Genomic DNA, 27675 nt, shown 5'->3' with positions numbered 1-27675 from the left:
AACAAAAGAAGTTTAAAGACTGTCTTGAGGCAAATCTATAAAAATGTAGTATAAACACTGACAACTGGGAAACACTGGACTGCGAGCGCTCCAGTTGGAGAACAGCCTTTACCAAAGGTGTCATGGACTTTGAAGACGAAAGGGAGAAACATGCTAAGAGGAAGGCACATTTGGCAAACCCTCACCATGATCAACTCCCGCCCGGAAACCTAAGTCCAATCATACTAAGTCCAATCATTGCGGACCAATCATATTGCTGCATTGTTCTAAGACCAATCAGACTGCTGCATTCTGGACCCTATTGTTCTAGGACCAATCAGACTGCTGCACTCTGAATCCTATTGTTCTAGGACCAATCAGACTGCTGCCTTTTGGATCCCTTTCAACTCAGTACATAACAAGTACTGTGCAAGTTCAGCACACACACCCCAATGCAAAATGGAGGTCTTTTGGACCAAGGTGATGGGGCAACAATTCCTTGTGCTTCCTTGGCAGCAAAGAAATGGTGTAGCTAACCATCAATCGACCAAAAAAAAAAAAAAAAAGGAGAGTGCATAGGTGATGGAACTTAAATATATTTAGTTTTTTGGAAGCCAAGTTTTGTTTTTAAGCCTCTACTGTAGTTGGATAAAAATACAGCAGACACAGCAGACAAAACTCTCAGAGCATGACATAGCTTGAAGAGAGAGTTAGTAAAGGAAGTTTTTTTCCTCCGGATAGAGCACGACAAGGAACCCATTAAGAGTGGGGGAAAGCTAACCATATGTTCCACTAGAAGGGATACGTTTTGGAAAAACAAAGCACTAAAATGAGAATGGTCTTTAGATCGAACAGCTTGCTTTTGCAAGCAGAAGCTGGTGACTGCTTTGTATGAGCCAACTGAGCTTTTTTTATTTCTTGGAGGGGGGAGGGTGGGATAAATAAATACTAAATGTAATTGAAAACCAAGTTGCATCAACCACCCCCACCCCCTTGTGCTGCAGCAAAATGAACGGCTGTGCTGTGGGAGAAGTCTGGACTCTTAAGATTCCTGGCAGATATTTCTCTGCCAAACTGGAATGCGCTTGTTAGGAGTCTCAGCCAGGAGTAGCCAGCATGGTACCCTCTAGATGTATTGAACTACAATTCCCATCATCCCCAGCGAGCAGGGCCAATGGGTGAATGGGAGTTGTAGTCCACAACATCTGGAGTGCACTGTGCTAGCTACCACTGATCTAGATTAATAGTCTTCAACTTTGTCTGACCCAAGATTGGTGGGACCAGCTTTGTATCCATAGCTCCTCCCACACCATCAAAGCACAGAATGATGATAGTGATGCTCATGTGGTTGACTGTAGGCTAGGATGGTCTTCAGCTGAAGACCAATTGCCTTAGTCCATGGGTAGGCAAACTAAGGCCCAGGGGCCGGATCCAGCCCAATCGCCTTCTAAATCCTGCCCACGGACAGTCCGGGAATCAGCATGTTTTTACATGAGTAGAATGTGTCCCTTTATTTAAAATTTGTGGGGCATAGGAATTTGTTCATTTCCCACCTAAAATACAGTCTGACCCCCCACAAGGTCTGAGGGACAGTAGACTGAAAATGTTTGCTGACCCCTGCCTTAGTCAATATGGGATATAATGTCAAACAAATTGCAGCAATTGTGTCTCACATAAAATTTTTAGAGCCCATCTTTCCATAACATCAGGGGTATACTGATATCACACCCCTGAATATTCCCCCTTTACTTTTTTTAAATAGCCAGCTATCTTTTCTACTTTTGCTGTATAAACATGACTTGAAACAATTAAAATATACGAACAACTAAAAAAACCTGCAGCAGAGTCCATCTTCCTATGCATTTTGGCATAAAAATGTTTTTCGTATGACTTAGTGGTGAAACAATATTTTGAGACTGTCTGGGTCCCGTATATGAGCCTGGGAGCCTGGCATGGATTATGCCAAGATTGTGCCTACCCAGGTACTTGGTACCCATGAATTAAGGGGCTAGTGAGAATGCTGGGTCTACCTTCACCCTGTTGGTGCCAATGCACATGTTGGCAATGCCATCCCTGGGTTGCCGAAGTGTTACCATGAAGATAGTGCTTTGCACATACATGAGCCCCCTTCCAAACTGACAGAGAACACATATCAGCCAGGGATGTGTGGCTGGCATTCACCTTGGTATCTAAAAGTTGAGCCTAGACTGCATGTTCTTGCTAGGCCCTTCAGAGATTACTAAAACTACAGAGGGACGCAGGCGGTGCTGTGGCCTAAACCACTGAGCCTCTTGGGCTTGCCCATCAGAAGGTCGGTGGTTCGAATCCCCACGATGGAGTGAGCTCCCATTGCTCTGTCCCAGCTCCTGCCAAACTAGCAGTTCAAAAGTATGCCAGGGCAAGTAGATAACTAGGCACTGCTGCGGCAGGAAAGTAAACGGCATTTCCGTGCACTCTGGCTTCCGTCGCAGTGTTCTATTGCACCAGAAGCGATTTAGTCATGCTGGCCACATAACCTGGAAAGCTGTCTGCGGACAAATGCCAGCTCCCTTGGCCTGAAAGCGAGATGAGCGCCACAACTCCATAGTCACCTTTGACTGCACTTAACCGTCCAGGGGTCCTTTACCTTTTTACCTATAATGAAGTTGAATTGAAACAACACACAATTCATTTCTATACTTTCTTAAGCTGCTTTAAAATTAGGATTTCCAAATGAGTTCAAGCATCTTTGCTCCTAAGCCCATCACACATTAAATAGAAACAATTGAAACCTGTTGTCAGGGAACTGCCATCGGAAGAACAGGAGGTGAAAGGGCTCACAGAGGTTGGGAGAGACTTATCAGCTGAGGAGGGAACCAGCAGGGGGAGAGAAGGAGCTCCAAGGGAAAGTGAGTCGGAGGGATGGCTCAGAGACACTTCCAGTGAAAACAGTGGGGAGGTTTCAGGACCTCCTATAGGGACACCCACTCCTCGCCGGAAACTGTCGCGCCGAGAGTCCAGAAGGCGCGTTTCCGTTAAGGAGTTTTTATGCTGGAAGAAATTCCGTAAACGCCCACTGTCGGATTCTACCAGCGACTGACGGAGCCATGCTTAAGGAGCTCCGTTACAGACAGAGGTTTGTGGACTTAGCCAAACTCTGAGGGACTAGGAATTTCACGCACAAGCAGCTCATCATCCCATCACACCTGTTAACAAAATTCTACCGTATGGAACACTCCCGTTCAGGGTTCCAGCCAGCTGTGCCATCTTCCAGAATACTCCATTCTATTTCTCCTCCTAGTTTTGCATTTTCCCTTTAAACAGCCAGTCAGCATTCTGTGGCCACTGGGCATGAACTGCTAAATTCCATTAGTGGGGGGTACCTAAGCAAAGCTAACCGTATGCACTTTCACTGGGAAAAGCTGGTGGTCCTAACAGGAGAAGACATTGCAGCGTTATTTATTTGCAACATTAAAATTCAAGTGGCATAGCTTGCAAAATAATTGCTCACATCACTGTTCAGCATTGTATTAAATCTTGAAAAAAAGTGCAGCTTGATATAATTTAATATTATTCCGTTTTCCTCATATACAGCCATCATTAGAGCTAGAAGATGCTCTTGTGTGTGGACTTGGCGAAACACTTGCTTTCAGCAGTAAAGAATGCAGTTTTAAAGTACTGGTTAGAGGATCCAGTCTTCTTCCTCCTTGGCCTCCATATCATGGCTTTACAATGAACTATGCTGTGTACACAAGCTGAATGCCTGCTTGGTATTCCTCAAGGTAAGGGCCACTGTAGCATCAAATTGGCATGCAGTCTCTGTTGCAGATATTAATATTGTGCAGTCTGAAGCGACTGGAAGCATAAGAAGTGACTGCTTTTGGAAGGAAACATTGTCCGTGCCCATAAAAATATTATTCACACTTTTACTGGCAGAACTCTTCAGAAACAGAACATAAGCATCAAAGATAAAAGCATCAAGCATACACTCCATACAATGTCTTGTGCTGTCCAGCACAGGCTCAGTATCTTAGAAAATACAAAATAGTTCAAGTAGACCTAAAAGCAGAGGTCTGTCTCTCCCTATAGCCTGCTTTCCAGCCTCTGTTGGCCTTAGGCTGTTTATTCACCCTTCCCGAGAGCTTCATTTACATCCTCACAGAGTTTGGGAGACAAAGACTCAAAGGTAACTCCCTTTCAAAATGGAGATTTGTAACTCAATACCTTCATCACATGATCAAAGGTTCACTCTTAAAAAAAATATTTAGCTTTTCAGATTTTACTATTTACAAATTTACAAACAATTATCCAACAACCAACATAAAAAGAGAATTCCGAAGGATCTCCTGAACTCCCCCCCCCCCTTGTGGGTCCTTATATTAACCATTTCTTCCTGCATCTTGTCTATTAATCCAAATCTTTTAAATCTCCATTATACCCAAAATTCAACATTAAACTACAAGTGGTATTCCAATCCTACTAATAATTTTAATGGTTTATGAGGGTTTTTAAGGATTGCAAGAAGATCAAACCTATCCATTCTGAAGGAAATCAGCCCTGAGTGCTCACTGGAAGGACAGATCCTGAAGCTGAGGCTCTAATACTTGGGCCACCTCATGAGAAGAGAAGACTCCCTGGAAAAGACCCTGATGTTGGGAAAGATTGAGGGCATAAGGAGAAGGGGGCGCCAGAGAACAAGATGATTGGACAGTGTTCACGAAGCTACCAACATGAGTTTGACCAAACTGTGGGAGGCAGTGGAAGACAGGAGTGCCTGGCGTGCTCTGGTCCATGGGGTCACGAAGAGTCGGACACAACTAAACGACTAAACAACAGCAACAAGGTAAATTATATATTTTCCCCATTCCTTATTAAAATTTTGGTCTTCCTGGTTTCTGATTCTTCCAGTTCGGTACAGTCCATTAACTTAATCTGCTACTCTTCTCTGGTAGGGACGCTGCCTTCTTTCCATCTCTGGGCTAATAATATCTGAGCAGCTGTGGTCGCATACATAAATAGTCTTTTCTGATACACTGGAATTTCAGCACCCAGAACTGCTGAAAGAAAAGCTTTGGGTGTGTGTGCTTTTTTAAAAAAAGGTTATTTGAAACTTTTTTTTTTAGTTCATATTATATCATCTCCCAGAATTCTTTTACTCTCAGCACAGAGTAGAAAGCAATCAACAGTTACTCATTAAGGCATTAAGAAGCTCAGAGGCCTTTTGAAAACATTGGAAAAACCCCAATGTTCCCAATTATATATAATGAATTGAAACGGACGTTCAATATAACTTTGGTAAAAAAAAACCCAGAAGCTTTTCTTTTGGGAATTATAGGGACAAAACTACCTAAATTGTATAGAAATTTATTTATGTGTGCTACTACAGCAGCAAGAATGCTACTCACCCAAAAATGGAAAGAAGAGTAAGTCCCAGCAAAGGAAAAATGGATTCAAAAACTTATGGAATATGCAGAAATGGCGAAACTTAAGATATCAAGATAACAAACATTTTATAAAAGAATGGAAATTGTTTATTGAATATTTACAGGTAAATTGCAAACAGATAAAAACAATGGCAGGATTATTGTAATAACCTGCAGTTTCCTAAGAGTATATATTTAAAGTAGATAATTAAATGAGCAAATTAAATGAATTGGGATATGCAGAAGATATCAAAAAATAAATTTAAGGAACCACAGAAAGAGGGGGAAGGAAGTCAAACTTTGAAATGTTAAACTAATGTATAAACCTGAAAAGTATAAATAAAAACTTTAAAAGGGGGGAAACCCAATGTTGGCAACACACATTCAGCCATTTTCCATTTTAAACCTTCATTAATAGACATACATTTTCATTTCATTGTTGATTAAACCAGTTATACCTAACAGTCTCTCCTCTCACAGGAATAGCATGCTGCCTGGTGACCATGTGATCTTGATCTCACCTTTGTCTTTCTCTTGAAGTTGAGGACAAGAGTGGACCACCGGCCTTTGGCTTACCTGGCTGACACTTGGATAACCACTGCTGTCACAGCACTGAGGCACTTGCTGTTCTCCTGTTTAAGAGCATGGTCTGTGTTAAGAGGTTTTTACATGAAAGCCCAATGACATCTCATCTCACGGGATAACAGCTGGCAATACAAAAAGGTTTACCCCCCACATTAAAGTCCTATTGATTTTCCCAGCCCTTGTCAAGAAATGCCTCTCCGCTCCGCAGTGTAATAAATGGTGGCATGAGGACTTGCCGAAAACTTCTCCAATTCTCACTCTGCTTTCAGAAAGCTTAATATAACTGTGGGGCTGAAGAAATTGCTAAATAAGTGATATCTCAAAGGAAGGGGATTTTCCAAAAGAGAAAATAGGAAACAGGTACATGCTTCTCACTTGCTCTTTAAGCATGTACAAATACTGAAAAATGCACCCAAGCTTGCAGTGTTTTCGTAAACTTTTACGGTATGAATGAAGATGAGGTAGGTAGCAACTGCCAGTACAACGGGCCTCCTAGCACCACCCTATTTTCCTCAGGTTAAACCATGCAGAAGTAAATACACGGCAGAAAGATTTCTACATCTTATCTGAAATAAAGTAGTATTACTCTCAGAGACATTGCTAGATTTTGCTGCCACCAAGTGGTCACCCCTCATAATAATTATTGTTATTATTACTTACAACAGCCTGTTTTTGAAACTGGAAATCTTAAAGGGCCACAAATTGAACAGGCCAGCTATTTATAGAGTACATGCTAAATTTTTAGTTGCACCCACAACTTCGCAAAGGCGAGACGTGACCTAAAAGTTGGAAGTTTTGAACAGTAAAACATGCATTGGATTATTTTTAACTGGATCTGCAATTGGGGCAAAATTGCTATGTTCAAGCAGTTGAAGTTCCTGAAAATCAGACAGATGGGAACATCATCCTTCAGCCTCAGATATCTTGGGTGGAAATTCAAGTTACCTAGGCCCAGATTCTATTGACACCCCTGTCTGGGATTGGCAACGCCTGCCTGCCTCGTGTACGTTCCATGGTACCCTTCCCAAACTCTCAAATTCAAATCTCACATCATCAATTAATTCAGTAGATAGCCTTTGGCAAGGCACTTTTCTTTCAGCCTAGCCCCACCCGATTTGGCAATAGGGGGATAATGGCCACTCCGCAGAGCTGTTAAAAGGATTGTTGAAGTTGAAAGAAAGGCATGCACTGAAGGTGCAAAAGCAAATGCTTCAGAATGCCATGAAAGTGTTTCAAACTACTTCCACAGCCTAGAATGAATTATATTTTCACCATGAGGTGAAGCAGCCTGAACATTCGAAAGCGCTATAGAGATGCCCAGTCCGGTATTGTAACTGTTAGCTTTGAAAAAAATCACAAAACATTACAAAGTTTCCTAAAATGTACAGACTTGGGTGGTGGTGAAAGGGAACCTTTATCTTGTTATAAATAGAGGCCCCCAGACAAACCCATTCAGTTTGGTCAGGCTACATTTGATTGAAGACCCAGCCATTCTCTTGTGGATCAGATGTGAAGAAGCTATACCTACCTGGTTAAATGACAAAGACACATTGGCGGCGGCTGAAGAAAGCCACAGAGGCCTTTTCTTCCTCTCCCAACAAAATCCAGCTACATAATATACAATGGTCCCACAAAAACGTAACAGCGCAGAATGAATTCCAAGGCTGTGAAGACCAGCGTTCCATAATAGATTAGCACACACTTTGAAAAGCATTATATGATCCAAGTAAAGGAAAGTTTCCAGTGGTGCTTGGGAATTCTTAGAAACCAGAACAATGCTGAGATTTGTGAATGGATAAGGCATTTTGTTAGTTCCTAGGGCTGGTAGCTCTCTCCATCACCACCCTGACCCAGGAAACACCTGCCCCTGATCCTACCCCAAATCAATTGTTAATGTTATTGCAGTCATTGTATTATAGAATAGACAGCAGCTGCAAATGAAAAACAAGGCAGAGACAAATGTTATTATGACATGTCTTTATTTGGCATGGATAGGAGGACCACCTACGCAAGAGGGATGTTTACAGGACCTTTGCCATGAAGGTAGTTTATGGCAGACATTACTGATGAAAGCCTTTCAGTTATAATTATCAAAACTACGATCCAGCCCTGCCACTGATTCTTCTTTTTAAGACTACTAACCCATTACTCATGAAATAAATATTTGCTGAAAGCAGCATTGCATCTCCCCGCACCCGACATATTTTCTTTTCAATGTGGCAGTGCTCAACATAGTAATAATGTAGATACATGCACAAACGAAAGCTTCACAATTTTCTTTGCCCGAGAAGTCCCGTCAGTCAGGCTTCAGTCTCGTGTTTGACTTTTCCCTCCACCCCGAAGAGAATAGGTTCTCACTGTTGCTCTGCTATCACCTTCTTGGAAGCTTTTTGCCTTAAAATAATGATAACATCTCAAGAAATCATATTCACCCTTCTTGACATCTCTTGCCAGACAAGGATATATAGGGCTCATTTGGTAATATTAGGAATCTGCGAGAGTTCACAACAGAAATAATGGCTTGGCTGACAAGTCAAAGGTATGAGCCTCTGCTTCAAATGTTTGCTCTAAGTGGCAATACACTACACGTTCTTATTATGCTTATTGAGAATCATGCTGAGGAAAATTGTGGGAACTGGTACTGTGCATTGGAACTGACACGCAAATGAGATCCAGTGATGAAAGAACCTCAGGAAATGCTTCAGTTTTAAAACTAAAAACAGTGCAGCGTGGAAGCAACTTTATATTTCAGCACTTGCTCAAATATCCATAGCCCACCCCTTCCATCCAAATTATTGCCTTCCAAGCAAGGCAACACACAACCCACCATTTTCATGGAACAATTTGACAGCTCTCAGTCAACAATGAGTACACATAGCAAACATCGAACTTTTCAACTGGCAGCTCCCCACAGCTTCAAGGTCTACCAGTTCTTTGGCCCCACACCTTTCTACTTAACCCCCATAAAAATACAAAAGTTATGTTCCCCTACAATAGAACACAGTGGCCTGCTTTGGGCAATTGCCGCTCATTAAAAGCCAAGATATAAATAAGTATTTTAGCCACACACATAAGGCCTTTCTCCTCCCTTGACATGAATGGCAATTAAACAATAAGTCTCTAATTAACAAGGACTGGGAAACAGTCATTTGAAATCTTGCTTTGTTCCAAAGTTCCTAAGCATGGGGAAATTGGGGGCTTTCTAGTCTGACACACATGGGCAAAATGCACACTCATAAGTCAGATTTCTTACCCGAGATACAATCATTCAAAGTAGACCAATATTGTTTGCCCAATTTGAAAAGCAATCTTTCTCGAGAATTCAAGCTTAGGAGGGTTAGGAATGTATTCTGGTGATACCCATTAGAAGGTGCCACATCTATCCACCAGAGGTAAAATTCACACAGTCTTCTCGAGGTGATCACCATTTGAGGGGGTGAAATATCCTAGTGCACCACAATTGACACACACAAGCCTCATTCTAAAACCAAAAGCCTACCATTTCCATTTGGGGAACCCAGCCCATCCTTCTAGATGTTTAACACAAACACTTCTGTGTGACAGTGCAGTTCACCATTGAAATTCAATACTATAAGATGTGATAATGGTCATTAGCCTGACTTTTTTAAAGGATTAGAAAAATGGCCAAGAGGAGAAGTCTATCAACTTCCATATTCAGAGGCAATGCAGTTGATTTGATCCTGCAAGGCAAGCATCACATTCTTAAACCATTTCCCCCATAACTCCATATTCAAAAAAATACAAATGCCTTCTTAATAAGCAATGTTGCTGAAACGTGTGAATACCCGAGGCACACCTTTTTCCTGGCTAAAAACGGGAGAAACAACTTCACTCTTGTATCCAAAAGGGTTCACTTTTAGAGAGAATAAGGCTGCGTGCACACTATAAAGCACCTTCGAAATACGTTTCCCCCCTCAAAGAATTGTGGGCACTTTAGTTTGTTCAGGGCTGCTGGGAATTGTAAATCTGTGAGGGGTAAACTACAGCACCCAGAATTCTCTGAAGGAAAGAATGTGTGCTTTGAATGTGCATTAAACATATAGTGTGATGTACAACAAAACTTTGCAGTGTATTCCCACTCCCTAGGAGGCCTGCTCCTGTTCATAAAGGTAAAGGGACCTCTGACTATTAGGTCCAGTCATGGACGACTCTGGGGTTGCGGCGCTCATCTCGCTTTATTGGCCGAGGGAGCCGGTGTACAGCTTCTGGGTCATGTGGCCAGCATGACTAAGCCGCTTCTGGTGAACCAGAGCAGCGCATAGAAACGCCATTTACCTTCCCACCAGAGTGGTACCTATTTATCTACTTGCACTTTGACGTCCTTTCGAACTCCTAGGTTGGCAGGAGCAGGGACCGAGCAACAGGAGCTCACCCCGTCACGGGGATTCAAACTTTGCAGTGTATTCCCACTCCCTAGGAGGCCTGCTCCTGTTCATAGCTCCAACCAAACCTGGAATTAGAGCACAATTGTGCTGACTAGGGACAGGAGCAAGTTTCAGAACTTCAGAGAGAATAAAAGTCACAATGCTCTATGGCATTTACAGTCCTAAATTCTGAGTGTTTTATACCTATGTAACGGGGGTGGGGGACACACATTTCTGGAGATGTGAAAGGCATCACCCCTTTAAACCTAGTTGTCTTGCCTCCAAGATACGAACCATAATGGCTATGTTCTCCCTCCATCGTTGGAGGCTGAATGCCACTAAATACAAGTCACTGGGAACCATAAGTAAACAGAGTACTGTTGCACTCAGGTCCTCCTATTGTAAGGTTACCAGATTGTTTTCAATGAATACGGGGACACTTTTCAACTTCAATGGATTTTGTATGGGGGCTGATTTGTAAATCCGGGGACTGTCCCTGGGAAATGGGGACGTCTGGTAGCCTTATCCTATTGGGCTTCCCATAGGCATCCGGTTAGCCACTGTGAAAACAGGTTGTTGGACTAGATGGGCCTTTGGCTTGATCCAGTCCCTGCTGTGGCCTGATTCTCTTATGTTCTTATACTTTGCTTGCAACTCAGGTGGCTGAGCGCATATAGCGGGAATGTAGAAAAACAGCGAGAGCTATTCCGTGAGAACTTAGGGCGCTTCCAAACCGTCACTGTTTTGGGGTGGGATTCAATCATACGCCTGCAAATTCAGCTTGCACCATTGTAATTGATTAGGAGGTCTTGCGCAGCAAACCCGCTCCCCCCACCCAAAGATCCGACTTTTTGTGGTAGGGAAAATGATGAAATGTTGCTGACGCAAATGTTGCAAGCACAACAAATCCGCATAAGCAAATCAGAATGAATGCTCATTGCTCAGTCGGTAGAGCACGGGGCACTTAATCTCAGGATTTTGGATTTGAGCCCCGCATTGGGCCAAAGATTCCTGAATGGCAGATGCTTGGACCAGATGACCCTTGTGGTCCCTTCAAGTCTGTGATTCTTAGATTAGCCAGTGTCATCTAATCTCCCTGCAAGAAGAAGAAGAAGAGTTTGGGTTTGATATCCCACTTTATCACTACCCGAAGGAGTCTCAAAGCGGCTAACATTCTCCTTTCCCTTCCTCCCCCACAACAAACACTCTGTGAGGTGAGTGGGGCTGAGAGACTTCAGAGAAGCGTGACTAGCCCAAGGTCACCCAGCAACTGCGTGTGGGGGAGCGGGGAAGCGAACCCGGTTCACCAGATTACAAGTCCACCGCTCTTAGCCACTACACCACACTGGCTCCTGCAAAACCAACAAGGATGAATGCACAAGAAACGGGTTGTCTGGAAGCGCCCTTAGAACTGCACGAGTCACTGTTCTAGGCATGCCTCACTCTACTATGTCTCATCATGGGGAGGGATTATATGATCCAATCACCCTGAGTTGAGGCTGATTGGAAAGAGGCAATCCCAGTAAATCATGCAGAGATGTGGGCGTCAGTCTCTTCTGGGCACTTTGGGATCACAGGAGTCTTTTATTTCTTCTGGCACACTAGAAGTTCTCTTGCATGTGTGCCCTAGCACAGAGCTTGGGACTCATTGCGATAAGGTAATGCATATATTGTTCACAATCTGGAAAGGAATTTACAGTAGTTTTAGCAATTCCTACATAGAGAGATTTTAAAACAAGACGAAACAATGCATGAATTAGTTAACAGGCCTTGAAGCTGATGTTCTTCTTCTTCCAAGTATTCGTAACGCATCATAGCTGGCTACCGTATGCATGCCACACACTACAGGGTTCAGAATCACATCAAGGAAGCCTCACAAAGCACACTTATGCAGAAATCAGGGAAGAAATTGCAAGCTGCGTAGGAAAAGGAAAGCTAAAGTTTCTATTTACTAGTCAATTAGATGGCCAATGAAATAGCACTCCGAAAAGAAGACATTTCTCTGTACATTTAAGTGGGCAGAAAATTAAATTCTTCTTGGCCTGTCTGATCTGGGTTTGGGGGGAATGTATTATCATTTAACAATTTCTAAGCAGTGATTTCCGCCATCACCGTCTCCTCATTACCTAATCATTTGTGCATTATTTCTACTTGAAATACTTCAGTTATTATGCTAACAAGTCGGGAGATTTGCAGCCTGGGCGAAGGAGAAAGGAAACTTCCACGACAACTATCTGAGCTCATTGTGACAACTTGTATCGGGGAGGTAATCAACAAAAGGGAGGAGGCTGTTCTGAGATGGATCCACAATATTAGAGGGGGGAGAAGACACAACAGCTGCCCAAGTTGAGGCTCTGAGTCAAGATCTTTGGGCAGCTGAAGACCCATGAAATACAAAGATCCCATACTCTGACCCACACTACCCATTGCCTACCACAGTTCCATGACTCACCCAAGCCTGAGCAGGGAAGGTAGCTGCATGGAAGTTAGTGGCAGAGGACAAACCAAGAACAAGCTAGGATGGTGCTCCAAGATCTGAAGGGTCAATCCTAATCCATATTCCAACACTGGTGCTTTAAGCTGCTGTCTAACCCACCACATTAGGTTGACCTGCCTTCCAAACAAGGCCTGTCCCATAACTCAGAATCTACCAGAGCTGCACTTAATGCTGTTCATTTCCACATTTCTCTTCAATTTTTTAAAAAATAATAATCAGGGTGGTGGCAGTGGTAGAAGCCTGTTGTTATTCAAGACAACACTGACATAGGATGCAATGCTTAGAACCCTGTTCCTGGGGTTCTGTTGCATCCCAGTGTTACTCTCTACAATCGTGGCCAAAAACATCATCCAGGATAGGGTAGGCAAGTTTATGAATCAGTTCTCAACAGCTTTCATGATGTTCAACGATACAAAACAAATTAGCTGCTCTCCTCTGACACTCATGCTCTGAGTTGCCCTGACCCCTTCTGCAACTTCATTGGTGGGGGTAGGAAAACTCCAAAGCAAGATTAGGGTGCACCACATATTTTGTGAATCTAGATGATTACCACGGGAAGAAGCAAGAAGATGTTGGACTCCCGTTTTCCAGGGAAGCCCTGTATCTGCCACATCTGTCTCGTTGTGGTCCAATGATCCTGATGAATCTTAATTATTTCAGATTTTGAACAGCAAGGAAAGGATTGTTGCTTCCACAACACTGTCCTTTAGCATTGCAGAGGCATTTACATTTCTTCAGTGAGCTGAAGGTGGAATTAAAAATAGGTGGTTGTATGAAGGAGATCATACTTTTGCCCAGCAGAACAATCCCTCTTCTTCCTCTCCTCAATCACTGTTTTGGGGTTCTCCTGACCTTCCAGAGCTGATTTTAGGAGGGTGCGGTGGGGCATGGGAAATGGGGGTGTCCCTTTGCTTTAGAAGAAACTGTTGCACTTATTTCCACAAGTGCAATTATTCATTTAAATACATCCCAGAGGTTCTACACAGTATTTAACACATTATCTAAAACGGCCAAGATTCTTCTATATTTTTTACTCTCAAATAACTCCAGCAAGGGACCCTTTCCAATGTTAATTAAAGGCTTCTTCCTTATAAATTCTTGCTCTCTAATTTCTTCCTGTTCAGTGATGTATTTCCCTTTGTCAGGTTCTGCTCACACAGGGAAGAGACATCATGTACTCATTTGCATCCATTAGTTTCCCCTTCTTATAGCAAAATAAGCACCAGAGTGGCTGGGGCAACCCAGTCAGATTGGGGTGGGGCAGGCGTGTGCAAATAAAATTATTATAATTATAATTATATAATTAATATTAATTATCATAATTATTAATTATTAAATTATTATTTAAGGTGAAGGAGAAATAATGGGAGGAAATCAGTAATTTTATCTGCCAGCCCATTGCCATGGGGAGCAATCCATCCCTCATCTTCCAGATATACTAAAGAGGAAATAGAAGAACAGGCTGAACTTGAAAGAAATAAACTTTCAACTGAAGACACAACTATCCTTAAAAAAACCAACAGTAGCACCTATACCATGGATAGGCAACCGGGGGCCGGATCCAGCCCAATCGCCTTTTCAATCTGGCCTGCGGACGGTCCAGGAATCAGTGTGTTTCTACATGAGTAGAATGTGTGCTTTTATTTAAAATGCATCTCTAGGTTATTTGTGGGGCATAGGAATTGGTTCATTTTTTTTTCCAAAATATAGTCCGGCCCCCCACAAGATCTGAGGGACAGTGGACCGGCCCCTGCTGAAAAAGTTTGCTGACCCCTGAACTAGCCTATCCACATTGGGCAGATCAGCACTGCAATATTTTATTTTATTTTATTTTATTTTATTTTATTTTATTTTATTTTATTTTATTTTATTTTATTTTATTTTATTTTATTTTATTTTATTTTATTTTATTTTATTTTATTTTTTATTTTATTTTATTTTATTTTATTTTTTATTTTATTTATTTTAAAGCACTGTCATTGAGGTCTGGAAAAAATGTGAGGGGACAACACAGAAAAATTTGGAGTGCAATAATTTGGCAACAACTTCTTCTGGGTTCTCCATAAAAAGCGAATCAACAAAAGATGGCTAGTCCAAAGAAAAGAACTAAGTGTCATGTCGCACAGCATAGAGACATGGAAGGGCTTCGCAGTATCTATTCTAAACAACAAGAGAAACGTATCATCGGGAACACAATCCCTTCCCAACATCATTGACTGCTTACCATGATTCTGCGGCTAATGCCACGGAATCCCAAGGACCAACAGGGCAAAGAGTTAAAAACTGGAAGAAATGCTGAGAAGCCTCTCATCCCTCTCCCTCCTCTGCCCCTTCCTTTGCCGGCTGTCGAGGTAGTGAAGGACACTCATTACACTCATCTCCCTGTTTTTGGACATAGGAATAGTTATTTAATTCACACACAAACACAAAAGTCAACAGAAGCTTTACATTATTGGCAGGAGGCCTTGGGGGACAAGACACTGATTAATACGTTTCCCTCAATATTTACATTTTATATTTTTGCATTATAGCATTATTTTAAGCTTATAATCCTGCAGAAACTAGCAGTGGATGAAGTTTTCCTTTTTAGCTTTTGCTTTAAGCAGAGAGAGAGATATCAATACTTCAATTTTTGGAGTGTGGGGAGAGGTAAACCACCCACAACAAAGGCAGAATATTTGTGATGTAGTTCCTACAGCTGCTGTTCAAATCTGCTGCTTCTTGTATGGACCGCATTCAACAACATCCAGCTAACATCTTTTGCCATGAAAATGTTTTTCATTTCACTCTGAATACTTGCACAATCACACACACACACCTGTTTTAATTCAAAAGCTCCTCTTTCCAGCATTTTAACCCTCCATACTTTTGTAATATCTGGCCCAAAAATGGGTTTCAGCAATATGCAAAACTTTCTGCCCTAACACGTACCATTTCATACTCCATGTATTCTACTAAAATAATGGAATTTCATCCAGCCTATCCAATGAGGGCCGGTGTTGGTTGTGTTTTAAGGTAAAGGTAAAGGTACCCCTGCCCGTACGGGCCAGTCGTGTCTGACTCTAGGGTTGCATGCTCATCTCGCTCTAGAGGCCATGAGCCGTCGCCGTCCGAAGACACTTCCGGGTCATGTGGCCAGCGTGACGAAGCTGCAGCTGGCGAGCCAGCACCAGCGCAGCACACGGAAATGGCGTTTACCTTTCCGCTGTAAAGCGGTCCCTATTTATCTACTTGCACTTTGACGTGCTTTCGAACTGCTAGGTGGGCAGGAGCTGGGACCGAACAACGGGAGCTCACCCCACCGCGGGGATTCGAACCGCCGACCATATGATCAGCAAGTCCTAGGCACTGAGGTTTTACCCACAGTGCCACCTGCGTCCCTGCACTACCTGTGTGTTTTAACAGTTTCATTAAAATGGCACCGGAGTCTTTGCAATCCCAGTGAAAGTGAATTGGGGGAAAGTGAAACACCGCAAGCCTAAAATAGGTTTCTGAGGTAGGATCACTTCAACATATTGTTTATAGACATTTAGCACCTCAAAAGCCACCTTGTATTGATACAGCAGATAGGATAAGGCGGTATTAAACTCTCCAGGTGATTTTGAGTTTCTGGAAAAAGTATTTGCGTTAAGGTATCAAGAAGCTGTTATATCCTATTGTAATTAATATTACAGACCATTACAGACCTGCAGAAATTATTCCTATAAACCCTTGGTACTATACACAATCATCCGTAATGCTATGTTATATTACTGCATTAAAATTGGATATTTCTCCTTGGAGCTTTCAAAATCATGGCTATATTGGAGGCTGTTTGATCCTGAAAGAAGTGAGTTAAACTTAGCAAAGTACTTAAACAATTGCATAGGATGGTTGAACTTAGCCAGGCCAATTAAAAAAATGAATCACCTCCATGTGCCCTGTGGTGTGCTGTTCTTTATGTCATCCCTCTTTGACCAGGCCTTTGGAAAGTGTGGGTGTAACATGGATAGTTGCTAATGAGCACATAGATATCCTCCTGTATTACCATAACTTTGCGAGGAATTTTTATTTGATGTTTTAAAGAGTTTTATATCGTAATGGTCACCATGATTTTGATTTGTTGTGCAAGTTGTAAACAACCCAGGAATAAAATGAAAGGAAGGAAGACTTTTCCAGGTGTATGTCATCTAGCCTGGTGAGAAGTCTGCTCCCCTCTTAATTAAGCTAGGCTGCTGATGTTCCCTGGGATATTTTCTGTTTAAGAATTGTGAAATAATACATGCTACAAATATTTTTTTAGAACATTATTAGCCGAGTGTTGCCTGTGGTTGTTCCCTGGGATGCAGCAGAACTGGCACCTAGAATTTTATGGTCAACCTTTTTCTTTTGCTTTGTATTTAAGCCTAGTTCATATCTCCTGTAGTATCAAATATATTCTGTGTTTATTTTTGTCCTTTTGGAATTTATTGATATGTTTTGTTAACTGACTTCTCCCAACCCCATGCTCTGTATTTTGACATTTGGAGCGCTTGTTGTAAGCTGCTTTTGGGCACCTCTCGCTATGAAAAGATGGCATATAATTAGACTCAACTGATCAATTCTGTATCACCAGCAATGACTTACCAAGAGTTTAATCGCTTAAGAAGTTAGCAAAACCCTGGCTTCTTAACACATTGTTCTTGGCTATTTTCAAACTCCTGAAGGGGAGGGGGGATAACTACAGAATACAATGAACCATGGAATGAGGAAAGGGTGGCAAAATAAGATGAGTAAAAATCAAGTTTCATGTTGAGATGGGGCAAAGGATGTGAGAATAGAGATTAAGAGGTGACAGAAAGGGAAAAAGGAAGGGAAGAGCTGTAAAGAGAACAGTAAAGCAAATTTGCTGAAAAGAAAAGTGGACTCAGTCTCACAATTATATTTAGCAATTGCATTCTCACTCAGTGCATAACATACAGGGCAAGATAAACTCACAATTCCTGGGGTTTTTTTCCCCAATTGTTGAGTAAAATAGGTCCTTTGCAGTCAGAATTCAATGGCGAATGAATTTCCTACCTGAACTTTAGATGTATATTTGTGGTGATTCGCAGGTGAAGGGAAGGTAAAGATCAGAGCTATATATTGCTTTTGAAAATAGCATAGTGCAGAATGGGGCTCCATGATTTCCTTGTGCTGCTCAGCAAATGCAGTAAAGGCAAGAAATGTGCTCAAAGACCACATGTGGACAGGCTCAAGCACAGCCTTCACTTTGATTTTTCTATTCCAAACTCTGTATTTGGAGCTGAATGGAGAAAGCAGGAGAGCAAAACAAATTTGAAAGCAGCCAAGAGCTACATGGATGTCAGGTTTGCACAGCAGGTGACCCACCAAGTCCAGATCAACACACCAGACATGCGCTGTGGTCTGTTAGGTTCTTAATACCTCCAATTTCTTGCAGTCTCAGGCACAAACAGGCTTTTCCCCCAAGACCTTAGTGGGCCACCTTGTTTAGTTGGTTAGTTGTGTTCAGCTTAGTGAGTCACAAGCTCTCCAGGCCTGATGCAGACCAAGAACATCTGTCTGGTTATCTAGAACAGGAGCTGCCAATCCCTTATCTGCCTACCTAAATAACAAAGAGGCAATAGAAACTTTCTAAAAAGGACTTGCTCTCGTCTGGTACCATCAAAGCAGATTTGCCAGTGCAATCTGCAACATCCCATACTGCTGGAATAAACAAAAAACTGTTCACATTCTTCTTCGAATGTGTTCCAATATTAATAAATTTGACTTTGTATTTAAATGCTTTCCACAAGCACACAAATGGCATTCTACAATGTCAATCACTTATCAACACGCCAATTACAATCAGTGGTTCGAAAACAGATTTCAGCGTTCATTTTTTGTAAAAGTAAAGACTTCTCTTTTGCGCATAATCATAAATGGAAATGTTAGATTCCTACAAATTCGTGATTGTGTATTTGTGTTCATATACAAAGCAGTGTTTCCTCTGTTTGGTCGCTCTAGCTCTTGATGTTCTCCGGTGATATATGCAAGTCACTTTCATCCTACTACCTGCAAATATTTTCTGGATGCGAAAATATCCACTAACCACTGCAGCACCCCTTACAATGATGAGCGCACTATGCTATATCTGCCTCAATTTCAGTCCTCATTCAGAATTTCTTTTGCCAGCAGAGTCCTGTGTCAAGTGAATCCATGTACAAAGTGTGACTAACTTACGCTGCTCTCCATTGTCAATGTCTTTAAAGATCACTAATCAATACAAAAGAACCAATAATTCTTCGCCCTCAGGAAGGTGAAGCTCTATGCCAAGATAACACAGCAACTCACTCTGAATCAATTAGGCACATTTCCAGAAAGTGTTTTGCAATATTTATTCCGTTTCAAAAGTTCAAATCATGAAAGAATTTGCATATAGGGGAACAGCTAAAGCAAGAGAGGGAAGACTAGGGTTTTTTATATCGGTATTTGGATTAAGAAGATCACTGAACAGTTGCTATGGGAGAATGGAGTCTGGAGGGCAGTGAAATTATCAGCCGTGCCTTGTCTCAGTTTAGCTCCTGGACATTTGAACAATATCCATGCATTTCAGAGCTTTACCCTGAATATGTAAGGTGTCTTATATATTAAGTCAGACCACTGGTCTATCTGACCAATATTATCTATTGACTGGTCTTAAACACTCAAAGGTTTAAGACAGAGGCATTTTGTAGTCACAGAATCACAGGGCTGGAAGGGACCCCAAGGGTCATCTACTCTAATCCCCTGCAATGCAAGAATCTCAGCTAAAGCATCCATGGCAGAAGGCCAGCCAACCTCTGCTTAAAAACCTCCAAGGAGAGTCCCCAATCTCCCAAGTGAGTCCAAGGCTATTTCTAACTGGAAGTGTTGGGGGTTGAACCTAGAAAGTAATGCATGCCACTCATATACTGAACCACTGAAAAATGGAGGGCTGGCCACTTGGATTTTTTAAAAAAAGTTCAGGGTTATCAAATATTTGATTCTGCAACGAGATAGGAAAACCACAGACAAGAAGCATATAAAAAAAGTTTTGAATTTTGATGCCTATGAACAAAAACACTGCACATTAATTTTAATGAGTTTCTTGCTATCCACAGGCTGCTTACATACATGGAAGTTTTAAAATATAATCAAAACACATTTGGGGTTTGGACTTTTCTTTCATTGAGACTGAGCCAGGCCGCTTTGAAACAAATTCTAGACACTCTCACCCAGTAGCTTACAACTGAGAAATAGGATTTGACGTGAAGTGTGACAGAGTCAAATTGCTTGGCATGATTTACATTTCTCTTCAGCTGACTCCAAACATGAAATGTTAACTACACTAGTAGTGAGAAAGGTTTGAAAAGGGGAACAGGATAGGAATGATGAAGAGGGAAGATACGAAAATAAAATAGCGCAGAAAGAGATGGTGGTAGTGTCCCCCTTCCCCATTTTGGGGCCTTCAGTAATTCTGGTACAACAATCCAGAACTTTGCTTAAGGACTCCATTCCCTGTAATTATGTCAGGGAGAGTGGGTATAATCCAGAGGCTGTTTGTGCATAACTTAACTCCTGATTGATTTCAACAGGGCTGCAGCTCTATCTGAATTGCAGCCCATTGAATTTCAAGTGTTCCAGAAAGGACTCCCAAACCTGGGTTAGTTGAAGAAACATCGCAAACCAGCCTTGACAATGCCAACAGTTCAGTTTAAACTGCTGTGCGTATGGGGGGTAGATTTTATGTGGAAAGTGGCACTCCATTTTTTTCTCTCTATAGAAATTGCCATTTATTTATCGCACTAGAGGGTCACAGTGACAGATAGCTTGCTCTGCGTATATACTTAGTCACTTAACTTGATGTTTACAAGCACACTTCAGTGACACACGCAAAAAGTCCCTCAGAGATAAATGAGGGCATGTATTCAGCGAGCTTTCTAGTTCTGGGAAATTTGATAAAGCCTGTTAACCTTTGAAAGAAAGTCAAAGTAGAAGAATAGAGCAATACTCTTGATATAATTGATATTTAAAACGCAACAAGCAACCCTGTGACCAGTCACCTAGCTATTTCCTTGTGATGTGGATGTTCAAATGAAGAATGTGAAGGGAAAAGGCTGTTCTAAAAGCCTCGGGTGGGTGGGGGGCAACACTTTAAGAACATGCAAGTGTTCTCTTAACATTACTTGACATCACACAGAAGGGCAACTCCACGCAATATCCAATGCTCAGGAGGTTGTGTGGTCCGGAGGTCCACTGCAGCGATATAATTCAGATCTGTCCGAACGGGTTTTTTGTAGATTGGGCAGGAGTACAAGCGTGGATCTCTCGAAGCTAGGGAGATGAAGGAAGAAAACACTTCATTGTCATAGGGCTATGAACAGAGCAAACATCTTATAGGAAAAAACCCATATGAAATTAAAATCGGTGTCCTATCTGGAACTTCCAATTTAAAGAGAAAATTGCCACCGAAATGCAGCAACAAGAACATTGGGCTTGGATGTGTCAAGATTTAACATCAGTTCCTTGTTCTTTCCCCTTACAGGAATACAACCATACAAGGGGGAGCAGAGGAAAATTTGCAAACTCCACCCCTTCTATAAAGGTAAAGGGACTCCTGACCATTAGGTCCAGTCGTGGCCGACTCTGGGGTTGCGGTGCTCATCTCGCTTTATCGGCCAACATTTGTCCACATACAGCTTTCTGGGTCATGTGGCCAACATGACTTTTGGTGCAACGGAACACCGTGACAGAAACCAGAGTGCACAGAAATACCATTTACCTTCCCGCCACAGTGGTACCTATTTATCTACTTGCGCTGGTGTGTTTTCGAACTGCTAAGTTGGCAGGAGCTGGGACAGAGCAACGGGAGCTCACCCCGTCACAGGGATTTGAACCACCGACCTTCATATTGGCAAGCCCAAGAGGCTTAGACCACAGTGCCACTCATGTCCCCACACCCCTTCTATAGCACATCACCATTCCTATATTTAAAGCCCTCCACAAATTGAAGGTCAGAGACCTCACGTACATTGTCTGAAGGGAGTTGGCATCAACACTACTTTTGAGAAGCCACAATGGGCACCTTCTTTTATCTAGCTACTGTAAGCAAATGGTGTCTAGGCACCATTCGACGCAGATCTCCTCCAATATGGCATGAAATTCCTCTCCAGAAACACGCAGCAGCAAAACTATTTTAAAAGTACTGCTTTTAAAACTGCAAACCAAGGAATTTCTAGCAAATAGTTAAATTTAAGTCTATAGCAGAACTCCAAACTCTAGTTAAATGCCCCTCTCTGCAGTCCTGAAGATCCTTCCTATAACCAACTGGTAACATTCAGACTCATCTGATGCAGACTTATTTCAGTGGGCTTAAGAGGTCAAGGTAAAGGACCCCTGATAGTTAAGTCCAGTCACAAACGACTCTGGGGTTGCGGCGCTCATCTCGCTTTACTGGCTGAGGGAGCCGACGTTTGTCCGCAGACAGTTCTTCCGGGTCATGTGGCCAGCATGACTAAGCCGCTTCTGGCGAAACCAGAGCAGTGCACGGAAACACCGTTTACCTTCCCACCAGAGCGGTACCTATTTATCTACTTGCACTTTGCCTGCTTTCGGACTGCTAGGTTGGCGGGAGCAGGGACCGAGCAACAGGAGCTCACCCCGTCCCGGGGATTTGAACCGCCACCCTTCTGTTCGGCAAGCCCAAGGCTCAGTGGTTTACACCACAGCGCCACCCACGTTCACTTCTACATTGGATCAGGTTGTTGGTCTCTGACTGCAGTTTTGAGCACTAAGGAAGTTAGAAACAAAGACAGTGACCAAACCCTTTAGGGAAAGGTTTGCTTTGCTTCCAGATGGCCTCTTTACTGCACATCCATCCTGATTTGTTTGCAAGGGGATTAGACAATGTTGACTATTTAATGAGCATTTGTTCTGATTTGTTTGCGGGGAGATTAGATGTCACTGCATCCCAGTGCATTTCCCCTTGACCTTCCTTACTGCAAAAAATCCAGTTTTGGGGAGAAGCAGGATCGTTGTGCAAGCAACTACAACTGCACAGCCAAAATTTACCAGGATCTAATTGACCCCCACTCAAAAATAGGAAGAGTCTGGAAGCAACCAGAATTTATAAGATCCAGGGGCTCAATCTTATCCTGACATGGGCAGATTTATCAATATGTCAGCAATGTTGCCAGGTACACATATTAACTCCCCCCCCCCAAATGACTGCTGTTCACTCTTATGAGGAAAATATAAAATGCCACACTTGGAAACTTGATTGTGGTGGGGGCAAACCCCACTTCCTGCTTCTGAGAGGGACCCCGCAAGAGTCTTGCAATATTCAAGCCCCTCACATAGCTGCAACTCATACCTGAGCGGCTTGCTTACCTCTAATAATCTCCGTTAAGCAAACAGCCTTAGCCACAGAGCTGACTGGGCTAAAAAGAAAAAGTAGGAAAATAGTCCACAAGACTGTGGACTTCACAGCTTTTATATTTCTTTCATGCTTGGTTTTATTTCTCAAACCAAACTGACTGCTTTCAGGCAAGCAGCACAGGCTGAATTCTACAACGCCAAGCAGCCTGGGCTTTGGGTGTCCATCTCTCCAACCCACAAACCATTTTGACAGCTGCTTCCTTCCTACATGAACCCCAGAGGTCCTTCTCTTCACTTCTAAAGTTGCTCTTTCAATCTTTTGACTTGCTTGCTGAAGCAGATCCAAATTCCATACATTTAGCTGTCAAGACTAGCTCCAGCCGACCTGGTTACAACTTGTAGCCTCCCAAGTATATATTCTTGCAAGAGTGAAAAGTTGATTTTAAGCAGATTGACATTCCTTCTTTTTTTTAAAAAAATAATAATAATCATTTAAATTAAACCATGAAAGAATGCATAATGGTTCCCATCTCTCTTCTGATATTTTGGATTTTCCTTTAGCACATTAACAAGTTTTTTTACTCTTCACTTCCTATCCCTGGGTACCATTATGGCTTATAAAGCTGATCTAACCTCCCAAAAGTCAATGCATAAATCCATGCTTATTAGCTACTTCCTGTTTATTGGCCAATACACTTCAAGTCGTTGCCAGGAAAGCCACCCAGCATCTGGCAGAGGGGGAAAGGAGCAGCAGCCTGCTTGGACCAAGCGTCACTTGGCCCCTTTCCTTCCAGCCCAGAGTGTCTTGGCAACCAAGCCCACCCCTGCAGTTGGCAAAAGGAGAAGGGAGCATGAGGCACTTCTGTTGGCCTACTGAGACCAAGGGTCTTTTTGTTCTTCTGCTCACACCAAGCAAACTTCTTCTGCCATCTGTGCTTGGTCTTAATCCTGAAAATGGACATGCGGGATTCAGGGAAAATATACCGTACTTACAAATAAATACACCAGGGCAGGTGGGCAGAACATAGATCAGGATCTGCTGGCAGATCTCTAGGAGACTGACAAGACTTTCTGATTCTCAGTTGTTTAGAAATGGCAGCAACAAAGAAGCTGGCTGTATCCCCTGAAACAAGGGTGCTGAAGCAAAGAAAACTTGGGGAAGTCCTGGAGTAGAATATTTTTTTAGAAAGGCTGGTAAGGTCAAAAACACCCTGTTCTTTTATTCTAACTATTTGCCTTTAGCACCTGGCTCTGGTTGAAAGATCTAGGGCTTCCAGGGGAAAAAAAGTAGGGCACACTAACATATAGTCCAATCTTATTCCCAGTTGTAAATGCTTAAAGGTAAAGGGACCCCTGACCATTAGGTCCAGTCGTGGCCGACTCTGGGGTTGCAGCACTCATCTCGCTTTATTGGCCGAGGGAGCCGGCGTACAGCTTCCGGGTCATGTGGCCAGCATGACTAAGCCGCTTCTGGAGAACCAGAGCAGCGCACGGAAATGCCGTTTACCTTCCCACTGGAGTGGTACCTATTTATCTACTTGCACTTTGATGTGCTTTCGAACTGCTAGGTTGGCAGGAGCAGGGACCGAGCAACGGGAACTCACCCCGTCACGGGGATTTGAACCACCGACCTTCTGATCGGCAAGTCCTAGGCTCTGTGGTTTAACCCACAGTGCCACCCCGCATCCCTTGTAAATGCTTAGGTCCATAGAATTCCGAAGGGCTAAGCAGTGTTGCATCTACAACCAGTGCACAATAGTATATTCCACAACGACAGAGTTTCATGGGCCAGGAGTCAGTTTCACCTGCTGAATGACATCCTGAAGGGGGAAGAAGGCAGAGTGGCTCCACCTTCAGCTGATCAGCCTTCAAGTACACAGAGAAGGTGCTGATGAGAACCAGCTGCCTTCAGCCTTCTTAAGCAGAGCTTCCAGCAGCAGTCAGATACTGGAAACACTTGTAGTTCCCGGTCCTAACTTGCTGCTTCCTGCTCATCTTGAACCTTGATCATCAGATTCCCTGACCCCTAGACCGTCCGACCACGTGGATTGCTGTTCACCTGACCCTAGGACTGGACTGACTTTGGATGTTGACTCTGCCAACTCAGAGACCCTTCTGGTGGGCTGGTCTCCCACTCCACTGAGCTCTGCACACTGTTGCTCGGCAACGAGACTACAACACTATTGTTCTCTAATCCACACAATTTGCATAGATAGATACATAGACAGATAGATAGATACAGAGATAGGATAGTGGCATGCAAGACTATCGTTTCAAGGAGTATGACATTCGTTTCCTCCTCTACAGCAGACTCTCCTTTTGAATTCATGGCCAAAGTACTGAAACAATGGTTTAAGAACTTTCCCCTTTGCTGTACAAACCAAGATGACCAATTACCCTGCATTTTGTTCCTAACATGTGGTGAAGTCATCCTTACCTCTTGGCAGGATGAAACAAATAACCAAGTGACCTTAGCATGTGAGTGAAATAGAAGACCCAGCGGGAGGCCTAGCCGGCTATATGCACGGGCTCTGTGCTCATGAATGGAGAGGGGTTCCTTTTCTGCATTACTAATTATAAACACAGAACCAGATGGTGGCAATTATGATAATTAATCCATCTGGAACAAAAGATGTGGGTTTTGCAGAATCTTTTGCAAAAAGAAAAAAAATGAAGGCCAACGACTCCAGTTGCTTGTGCTTGCAAGTGCCCCTGAAGAAGTTATTTCAAATGTAATTATGAGCTCGATAGATACATTTATGTGCACCTAGAGGCTACACACACACACACACACACACACACACACACACACACACCACACACACACTTTCCCCTGTTTTCAAGGGGGACTTCCCATTTTTATTTTTAGTGCATGTGCTTTCTTATTGTAGCAGACCTATGTTCATGGGAAGGAAGGCGATATTGAAGGAATAACTAGCTCTGAACCCAGAACAACTTAGGGATGCTCACAGAACCCTGCAGAGGGTTCTTCTGCTTGATCCTAGTGCAGTGATACCTCAGGTTACATACGCTTCAGGATACAGACTCCGCTAACCCAGAAATAGTGCTTCAGGTTAAGAACTTTGCTTCAGGATAAGAACAGAAATTGTGCTCCGGCGGCATGGCGGCAGCAGGAGGCCCCATTAGCAAAAGTGGTGCTTCAGGTTAAGAACAGTTTCAGGTTAAGAACAGACCTCTGGAACGAATTAAGTACTTAACCCGAGGTACCACTGTAAGCCCTTCTGACTGCAGTTCTGATCTTGGCTCATTGTATACAGATCCAGGTCAGGTCTTGAACGTGAGCAAGATGTTGCATTATTAATCCATTCTCTCACCCTTCTTAGCAGTGTCCTAGTTCCTTTGTGAGTGAGGCCATAAAGCAGGCATGCTAGTGCTACTGATGCCAGGGATACACTGGTGCAAAGAGTTGACACACCATTTGGCAATACTATATGTAGTAAGGGCTACTTCTTAGTAAGTCAGCACCTCAAATAAGACTTTTCAGCTGTCTGCATTCAGGAGAGGAAGCATCTAAACTGGTCCTTGGAGGAAGACATCATAACTCACTATCATTTGACTGACAGCTCAGCCATGCCATGAAATCTGTCAGCCATGAGATAATGGGCAGACACTGCCACAAATTTAAAGGTTTCCATATTCTGATGTACCAGTACAGTGGTATTTCAGGTTACATACACTTCAGGTTACAGACTCCGCTAACCCAGAAATAGTGCTTCAGGTTAAGCACTCTGCTTCAGGATGAGAACAGAAATCATGTTCCAGCGGCACAGCGGCAGCAGGAGGCCCCATTAGCTAAAGTGGTGCTTCAGGTTAAGAACAGTTTCAGGTTAAGTAAGGATCTCCGGAACGAATTAAGTACTTAACCTGAGGTACCACTGTATCGACTTAATACTCACTGTTGTTTTCTGCATATATCCTTATCACGGGCATCAGTTCGAAGAGGACCTTGGGCTTTGATTCTATTAGTTTCATATTCCTTTTGTCCCATCCGGCTCCTTCTAGATAGAGGCCATAGACATAGACGCCCTCAGAGGGAGGAGCTGTGATGTCATCCTTCATCCACTTGGTGACCTCATTGCACAGAACTACGCTGTCAAGTGCCCATCCCTTGTTCGCTCGGGTAATTTCCTGTAAAAAGCAACACAGCAGCAGCTGAAAGGTGGAGACCATAGATTTCAACAGGCAAAGGCATTACATAACTTCAGACCAATCAATAGGGCCAGGTGAAGTCCCATTTACCGTAGCTCACACATTCCTCTCTTTTCCCTCTGAGGCTTAGTCAAGGTGTTCGTCTCCTAATAAATCATTTTCCCCACATTGCACATCAACATTCCTTACAGACACTCAAACATTTCATTAAATTTCTATCTGCCTTACAAGCTGAGGGAAACTTGACAGGCTCCGAGGGACACTGACACCTGATTATCAGTTTCCTTGCCCTGCAACCCAG

At 42.9% G+C, this 27675-nt stretch overlaps 1 protein-coding gene across 5 annotated transcripts in view; it reads right to left on the bottom strand.

Annotated features, from left to right (window-relative positions):
• Positions 1-11905: 11905 nt before the first annotated feature.
• DNAH5 (dynein axonemal heavy chain 5) overlaps positions 11906-27675 on the bottom strand; it is a 178137-nt gene continuing 162367 nt past the window's right edge. For 2 of the 5 annotated variants that reach the window (XM_053397140.1, XM_053397142.1), the window contains 4 exons: positions 27122-27353; positions 21014-21161; positions 15073-15230; positions 11906-12267 (listed from right to left, as the gene is read on the bottom strand). In XM_053397140.1, the coding sequence (XP_053253115.1) occupies positions 15125-15230; positions 21014-21161; positions 27122-27353 (486 nt within the window). In that variant the 3' untranslated portion in view covers positions 11906-12267; positions 15073-15124. Of the gene's footprint in view, positions 12268-15072; positions 15231-17208; positions 21162-27121; positions 27354-27675 lie in introns of those variants that run through there. The other 3 variants (XM_053397143.1, XM_053397144.1, XM_053397141.1) reach the window with 2 other exon arrangements.

The sequence above is a fragment of the Podarcis raffonei genome, chromosome 7 (genome assembly GCF_027172205.1).
Source record: "Podarcis raffonei isolate rPodRaf1 chromosome 7, rPodRaf1.pri, whole genome shotgun sequence".
NCBI lineage: Eukaryota > Metazoa > Chordata > Lepidosauria > Squamata > Lacertidae > Podarcis > Podarcis raffonei.
Note: the sequence above shows the minus strand (reverse complement) of the source record. Positions and strands in the feature narration are given on the sequence as shown.